At 36.3% G+C, this 9,033-nt stretch overlaps 1 protein-coding gene across 2 annotated transcripts; it reads right to left on the reverse strand.

Moving 5' to 3' along the window:
• Positions 1-1,394: 1,394 nt before the first annotated feature.
• Positions 1,395-8,246, reverse strand: LOC147831028 (uncharacterized). 2 transcript variants are annotated; one of them, XM_087309361.1, is made up of 3 exons: positions 7,544-8,228; positions 5,659-5,806; positions 1,395-3,686 (listed from the first exon to the last, which is right to left on the reverse strand). In XM_087309361.1, the coding sequence occupies exon 1, from the start codon at positions 8,104-8,106 to the stop codon at positions 7,582-7,584; it is 525 nt and encodes a 174-aa protein (XP_087165487.1). In that variant the 5' UTR covers positions 8,107-8,228; the 3' UTR covers positions 1,395-3,686; positions 5,659-5,806; positions 7,544-7,581. The 2 variants fall into 2 exon arrangements, with proteins under 2 accessions (XP_087165487.1, XP_087165486.1); XM_087309360.1 differs by lacking the exon at positions 1,395-3,686 and adding an exon at positions 5,257-5,489 and having other exon boundaries at positions 5,610-5,806; positions 7,544-8,246.
• Positions 8,247-9,033: the final 787 nt, after the last annotated feature.

Consider the following 9,033-nt stretch of genomic DNA (forward strand, 5'->3'; position numbering starts at 1 on the left):
TTAACAACATTAGTACTATTACCATGTTAAACAATAATTTTTAAATTCTGCTTTAATATTTAATTGAATAACAAAGTATGAATCGGATGTGTGAATTGAAAACCAACTTTACCTTATAATGATTAATGCGCCAATAACCATTTTCTATATGGGTTGTTGAAGTGGTGTTGCACTTTTACTGTATTTTCATCATTTAAAATGCAGTAACTGAAAAAACATTTCTTTGTCTTCAATGGACCTTTTGATATAATAGCTGTTGGTTTAAATTTATTTTTTATCTAATTTTTTTAACAGATCTCTGTCAAATATCTGTCTTATGTTGTGACTGTCTCAAGACAGTTATAAATGTTAGTTATTTATAAATAAAAAGGCAAAATGGTAAAAGTCATTAATAAATACCTCAGGCTAGGGCTGCAGGATATTGGAAAAATCTGATATTGTGATATTTTATTTATCTGCGATAAATATTGTGATGTATTTCACAAGACAGTTTGAATAGCTTTATTTGATGTTTTTTGTTTTTTTCTGGGAAGTGTATTCAGGTAGAGAGATTAAATAATTGCAATACAAAAATTTACTTTGCTTTGTCTCGTTTCTAGTCCAAATATCTAAGAAAATGGAGATTGGATTAGGTACAAATATTGTTTTGTTTTCACCTTTAGAAGAAATACAAACTAAATGATCTGCTAGTGGGGTACGGCAAAATGTAGATATTTGGACTAAAAACAGGACAAAAGTTATCAGATTTTTTTATATATATATATAAATCGTATAAATAATTAAATACAATACATTTTTACACCTCCAAACACCATAATTTTTTGTGCCTAAATGTGGCCAAATTTTAAACTTTTTATAAATGTGTAGTCACAGGCTTTAAAAACACATGTTTTATAGTTACTTTTACTGCATATTAATTTTTTTAACTTCCACTCTACTATGGTTAAACTTAGCAGTGACTCAACAAATCACGAGTTCTGTAGCTCTTTCTCAACTATGATTCAAGCTAGAGTTGGGTCGATAGACGATGCCATTGTCTATCGCCGATCGACATTAACAATGCTGAGCCGGCATCGCAATCCTCCGCTTCACCCCAGTCGCAGCAGCAACCCGCTCGTGAAAAATCCACACTTAGGCCCTGTTTACACTAATATGTCTTGGTTTTAAAGTAGTATTTAAAAACAAAAACAATCCACGTCCACACTGGCATTTCATCTAGCATTTCTGAAAAGCCGTCCTTCCACAAGGAATGGGACGATAACCGTTTTCAAGGTGTACCGCAGTTTGGAAAAGTCAAGGTTTTAAAACCGCCCAAATTTTCTGTAATACTGTTCAAAATGTATGTGTAGAATTTATTTATTTATTTAATATTTTATTTATTTTTATTTATTTTTCAGTTTTTAGGACAACAGTATCTCCAGCAAAAAAAGATATCCAAAGATGCCGTTTTAAAATGTAAAGAATTTTGTGTTTTTGAAACTAATGGAGACAGCAGAAGTCAAAGATTTATATGAATTATTTAGACTGACATGTTTAATGCTTCAAATAATTAGATATGTTTCTCAAAATAAAGTTTATTGTGTTCAAAGGGGGTAAAAAAAAAATTTTTGTTTGTTTTTTAACCAGACATTCAAAAAGAGTATATTTTAGAGCAGGGGTTCCCAAACTTTTCAGCTCGCGACCCCTAAAACAACAATACCAATCACTCGCAACCCCAATATCCTCCAAGGTGGTTGTAAATATACAAATGCACACACACCAATAGACCCAAGTAGATTAGAATATAGATAAAATATGGTAATTATAATAGTTTAATAAAAGGAATTATTTTTATATTTTTTGGAAATCACCAAGCGACCCCTCCTGATTGTTCCGCGACCCTCCGGGGGGGTCCCGACCCCTACTTTGTGAACCACTGTTTTTACTGTTAGAGCAGTAAACACAAAACTGTTAAACCGTGAATTTTAATACAAGGTTATCATACCGTCAAAATCCGATACCGGTCCATATACCTTCCACACTATATACTACTGAGAACACACATCAAGTAACCACACACTTTGTCATGTGCTGCAGCGTACATGTGCATCTGAGCTCAAGCAGTCAGCGTGTGCTTTGAGCACAAAACCGCAAAGAGCAGTGCATGTTGGAGAGTTTATCAAGGATGTACTGCTGGATCGCTTCTCACTATAGTTGTTAAAGTGGATATTTAAGAAATATTGTCTCGATCTTTCGACTCTTCTGTCTCTTGAATCTATCAGGTAACATGTCACAGCATTAGTACACTGCTTCAATCTTTCGCTTTCACGCTTGTACTTAGTATAGCGAAAACCTCAGATACTGTTGGTTGGTTCCTGTTGGTTGTGCACCTTTTTACCAACCAAGATTGTCGATGCCATTATAACATTACACATCACTCTGCCTATTCATGCCAGAGTCCCACGGAAAAAAAGCTATTGACAGGTGGTAATTTGTGTGTAACTTTTTATTTATTTATTTATGGTTTGGTGGGTAAATGAAGACCATGCGGCCCAGGTAGTTGAAACAAGCTACAGATAATAAATCCGTTATGAACTAATTATTTATTTATAAATATTCACATTAGACACCGTACGATGCCAAATTGGCCGACATCGCCCAACCCTAATTCAGACTCAACATTGCATACTCTGCGATGTGACTATTGAAGATGTGGACATTGCGATATCGAAGCTAAAACGATATATTGCGCAGGCCTACTTAAGGCCTAAATTTACATGTAGTTATTTTGTCTAATGGCTTTTTTTATCCAAATATTTTTAAAAACATAGGAACTTGATACAACAGAGAAAGTTTTGATATATTTAGTGAGCCCTTTTATTTCCTCAAACACTGAAACATTACATTAAAATAACAAATTTTTCTTAAGAAATGGTTTTACAATAAAAATTAAAAATGTACAGCTGCTTTTCAACTGTCCTTATGGAATCGCTAAAGAGATGAATTGATCTTTTCAAAGGATTACCTGGAGTTACCGGAGCAATCGATTGCATACACATTTCAATCTCTATGCCAGTAAAAAAAAAAAAAACGAGGCTACTAAAAAAAATGCCACTTACAGCATCAATGTTCAGGTAGGTATGTTGCATTTATACTTTTTCAACATACTCTAATGCTAACAGCTATTTAGCTACTGTATGTTAATTACAGATGGCTTGTGACCATCAGTGTTTGATCACAAACCTGGACGCCAGATGGCATGGCTCAATGCAGGACAACCAAATTTTCGAGTCAAAGTCAAAGTCATGTCAGCTCTGTAGACAGCACTTAATGAAAATGGAGTGACGCTGGTCTTTCTGGTGTACATTGACAGGGCTGTTTGAAAGTGTGTTGGTGGGAGACGGGACTTATGCATGCCAGAGCTTTTTGTTGACTCCCTATCCTGAACCAAAGACAAAACCACAGCAAGGGTTTACCATAGCCCAGTCAAACCAGGCTCAAGATAGACACAACTTTAACCATTTTAAAGGCCCGGTTTAACTGTCTTCATGACCTGAGAGTGTCACCCGAACGCACGTCTCAGATTGTGGGTGCATGTGCTGTCCTCCACAACATAGCCTCAATAAGGATGGAGCAGATGCCATGTGAATGCCAGTAATCCAATGATGATGTTGACTCTGCTTCCTGGGTCAATCTAGCTGGGAGGGCTGTCAGACATGCCATCACAGAAGAATATTTCATGCAACATTCAGTAAAGCAAAATTGACAACACAAATACATTTGCATTTTTTTAAATAAACAAACCTTAATTTCAAGTAAATTAGAGTTTAAAGGGGACCTATTATGTAAAAATCACATTTATAAGGGATTTAAACTATAGGGATGTCAGTTTCTATAAAATCTCACGATTGATGATCATTTAAATTAATGATAAAATAATCATTAATCATCATTTAATCGTAAACACAGTTTTGTTTAACAAACCACCCAAGCCTTTTCCATTAGGAGAACTACAGTCATTAATAGCCTAGTCCTTATAAACGATCCATTTATAAAATACATACAAATCAAGACTGTACTGAAGAATGAGCCGGATATGCAATGCATTATGATCATTGCATAATGATCACAGCCAAATAAGCTAAGCGCTCATTTAATATATGCAAACTATTATATATTAGGTTACAGGATAAATAAAGACGACTCGTCTGAGCTACACATCAAAGTCATCTGTGAAGAACAGACTTATATGACAGATGACAAAATGTCAATAAAAACTGATGCTTGCTGTCTACAAGGCTACATAATTTAAGGTCATTCATTACGACATGAAGAGGATCTGTTGTCAAGCTTATGTTTCCTTTTTAATATTAAGATATTGTCTTTGAAATCTGTAATACTGCTATTTTCCCTCATCGCTGGTGAAATAAACAGCCTTTGTTTTATCAATTTTAAATTTAAATGTATATTTTCCTTCCAGTTTAAAGCAGATTAAACACAACTGTGGCCAGTTTTAGATATTAAGGCACTCCCTCCCCTGTACTCGCTGTCATAATTAAAGCACATCACCACTGAGGAAATATCATATGCTCAAGACATAATCTTTAAAATAATGACTTATATTAAAAATGTAGCAAATATATGACAGAGGTTTGTGGTAAAACAATTACAGTGGATCATTAATTAAAACCTTGTTTTGCACGGAGCGAAACACATCACCCACTAGTACAGTTGTGTAGCGGATGGGCGGATTTCTGTGAGGAGTTTGCATGTTTTTTCCATGTTTACGTGGGCTTTCTTTCGGGTGCCCATGGTCCCAAGAAAAACGATATAGGTGAATTGAACAAGCTAAATTGGCCAAAGCGTGTGAATGCAAGAATGTATGAGTTTTCCCAGTACTGGGTTGCAGCTGGAAGGGCATAAAACATATGCTGGGTGAGTTGGCAGTTCATTCCACTGTGGCGACCCCTGATAAATAAAGGGAATAAGCCGAATGAATGTACAATGTAACATTTAAGGTGAACTGCTTAAAAACTAGGTCATTTATGCTTCAGCGCCAAAACATAAACTGGTTGGTTAAATAAAATGTTAATATAAATAAAATGAAAGTAAAATATTAACAGTTTAAGACTAGCCTATATAAAACATCATTGTGATGAGAAGAGTAATAGGTAATATATTTAATATATATTAAATATATTACCAATAATACATATTGGTAATATATATTTAATATATTTTAATAATTTTAGCCCCCTTAAGTATTTTTTTTTGATTGTCTACAGAACAAACCACTGTTATACAATGACTTGCCTAATTACCCCCAAATTGCCTAGTTAACCTAGTTAAATTGCACTTTAAGCTGAATCCTAGTCTTGAAAAATATCTAGTAAAATATTATGTACTGTCATTATGCCAAAGATAATAGAAATCAGTTTTTAGAAATGAGTTAATGTGTTGAAAAAATCTCTTCATTAAACAGAAATTGGTTAAATAAATACACAGGGGAGCTAATAATTCAAGACAGCTAATAATTGTGCCTTCAGCGTTATGTATATATATAAATGTATATCTTTTACAATGAATGCCATGTGTTAGTCTGTGTGAAACCGGCTTAATCCAAAGGTAACCAAAAGATTTTATTTGTCAACAGCAGAGTGACAGTGAATGAGCACTCACCTGGAGCTGCATCTGTGTTGAGTTGAGTGCAGGTGGGCAGAAATCCGCTATCTAGACCGCCGGTGCTCTAGAAGCTCATCATCAGCATGCAGCAGCAGCAGGGCTTCCCAAAGTACTGCTCTCCACTTCCTGTCTAAGGAACTTCTTCCTGCGCACAAGAGCATTTGTGTTGCTGTACTGAAAAATGCCTCATGAACAATCATGCTTCTGGAAGATGTCTTTGGGCATCTATATATGGAGAAATTCTGTGAGAATGTTTATTTTATTATCATATTAGAGAGGAATCTGATGTGTCTTAAATTCATTCCAATAATTTTTTTATTGTTTCTAACAAAAAAATGACCTGACACTGAAAACTGGATTTTTTTTTAAGTGTATTGCAATAATTATAAAACACTGGGTGTCATTCACTAAAAAACAAGGACAATAATAATAGTAATATCTAGGTCAATAATAATTCTCAAATGAAAACTCTGAACTCAGATCTTTTGTGCGTCTACTTTCTGAATGAGTCCACTAAACCAGGGGTGCCCGAATTCAGTCCTGGAGGGCCTGCAAAGTTTAGTTCCAAACCAATCGCACACACCTGGGCGAGCTAATCAATCACTTACTAGGCTTTCTAGAAACCTTTGTGCAGGTCTCTTGATGCAAGTTGGAGATAAAATCTGTTGGACATCGGCGCTCCAAGACCGAGTTTTGGCACCCCTGTTTTAAACAGTCCAGACAGCGGTTTACTTCTTTGTTATAATTTATTTTAATCGTCTCACTCATTAGACATCACTACCACCTATTGGAAGTTTTAGATTCTTATTTGAGGATTATTCTTTATAGTAAAATGCAATAACGTACAATAAACATTATTCTTTGAAATAAAGGGATAGTTCACACACACAAAATAATGTGCACTCTTTTGTGCCATTTAAATCAGTATGAATGTCTTCGTGTTGTAGATTATTTTTGTAATTGTTTACTTGCTTCTTTTCACATTTAACACAATAACGAATTGAAATCTTTTGGTGGTAATTTCTAAGTGAACTTTACATCATTAAACTTTTTGTGCAATAATTTGCATTAATTCAATTCAGGAAAACCAATAATAACTTTTAAGTTGTCACTTAATTTGTTTCTTCACCAGGGCCGTAAGTATTACATGTTTTATGAAATATCAATATCCATCCATACCAAGACACTGAAAAGTGCTTTTTTTTCAATTTTTTTTTTATTAAGGTAATTAACAAATATTTTACAAATAAATATTTAATTCTTAATGTCTGCAAGATTGTATTTTATTTATTTTTGTATGTCTGTGTTATGTATTTCCTAGAGAAGAGCTAAGCTGGCATTGGTCCATCAACTCCACATTAGCTTTAGTTTTGAAGTTCTTCGGGTCATTTAGGTGACATCTTCTGTCTGGAGCATCAGGCCAATCTTCTGCTGTCTGGAATCAGGTGGTTTGTCTTGGTCGGGCATCTCAGCAGAGACCTGTCCACTATGGGTGACCCTACCGGTAGCTGTGAAGTACCAGTGGCGTAGCTCTCAGCATCACAGATCAACACAAGCTCTCACAGCACGTCAAGCTGCAAACCGTGTGAGGGACCCTAACCTACCCTAACCCAACAACCAACACTAACAACCACTAATGTGCCAAAAACCACTCAGAGGAGACTATCAACACACAAGACACCGCCTAGAAAACCTCGCTAAACACCTGCCAACATCCAGCAAACCATCCAAAAGATCCCAACAACTCAAGAGCCGAATATCACCAGCACTGACAATCAGCAAAACATCCAGAAATGTGATGAAAACTTGAATGAAATGTCAAATTTGTTGTATTTGTAAACTTATTCTAGAACTATATACAATATATACAATATGTACATACATGCCCTTAATCCTCCATCTGGCACTATATAGGATGACTCAGTGCCTGGGCTTCTTCTTTCGGGGCTCCTTGGGCAGCGGCTCTTTGCTGATGTCCACCATGATTTGAGGAGGGATGCTGGGCCCAGACCTGCTCTCCGTGATGACCACACGTCCATCAGGCTGCACGGTCTCCAGCAGTACAGGCCGGTCCAGCTGATCCCACAGCCGCTGCTTGATCTCCAAGCCCCACTGAAGGTTGTAACGGCCTCGGCGTCTCTTCATGGTGGAACCCATCACACTGTGGTAGAGGTGCTGATATTCTTGCACACTCCGGCCGTGGATGGAGAGCGGCTCCTCCTGCGGACACTCACCAGCCAAGGAGACTGATGCTGCGGGACGGAGGACAGGAAGGACAGCTGCGTTCCTCAGGTGTTTCTCCTCCAGTGAAGTGTCCGACATGCAGCTGCAGGTGTCTGGCCTGGCCGCTGCTGCGCTCTCCTCAACGGAAGAGACGCGCTCCAGCAAGAAGTCTCTGAGGTGTCCAGGAAGAGTCCTGGTCCTACTCGAGCGCCGCAGCGTCATCGCGAACTCCAAAACAACTTCCCAAAGTAGAAAACAGGTGAAACTCAGTCGACGGTAGATTTGTGCAGAGGTTTGTAGCGCGATGATCAGGATTGATAACTTTATAGACAGTTGTGTGGATTTTTAAACCAACTAAAGTTACCATGGTGACAGAATGACGAGGGTCATTTAAATGTAAACAATAAATGATATCAATGTTGAGTCAATTAGAGCAGCAATAGCTGTATGTTTATACAGTGCATTTATTGTTAAATGGTATTAAATACTGAAAATATCTTAATAATTAGAAGGTAAAATTTTAAAGGGCTCATATACCTAAATAAACAAATACTGTCCCCGTTTTTCTTTATTATGATATTTGTACTTTTGAACTTGAAAATCGTCCACGTCAGAAATGAAGTCATGTTAGCAGAGGTGATGTGATCCAAAGGTGATGTTTTTATTTACGTTTTTAAGGAATTAAATTAATGTTTAATTCCTTAAAACATGGGCAATTAGTTCCAAAACAACGTTTTAAAATACGTCTTTTTATACAAATCTCACCTACACATTGTTCAACTGTGTGAGTGATGCCACAACTATAGGGGCTGGGTAGGGTTTATTTTGGGGTTTAGTTAAGTAAAATAATACACTTCAATATTCATCATCTACCAAGCATATACAATATAGTCAGTGTACATAAATTCACAATTTTTTAAGACTAACAATCTTTTTTTTTGGGGGGGGGGGGGGGGGGGGCACCTTCTATTAACCTAACTTTTTAAAGAAATATCTACTGATTACCAAACCTGCAATTGAAAGCACAGTAAAAACAGTCAAATTATTACACATTCATTCATTTTCTTGTCGGCAGTGCCTTTATTATTCTGGGGTCGCCACAGCGGAATAAACCGCCATCAAATTATTACTTTATTATTATTTTTATTA

Source organism: Danio rerio, chromosome 24 (assembly GCF_052040795.2).
Source record: "Danio rerio strain M-AB ecotype USA chromosome 24, GRCz13ab, whole genome shotgun sequence".
NCBI classification, from domain to species: Eukaryota; Metazoa; Chordata; class Actinopteri; order Cypriniformes; family Danionidae; genus Danio; species Danio rerio.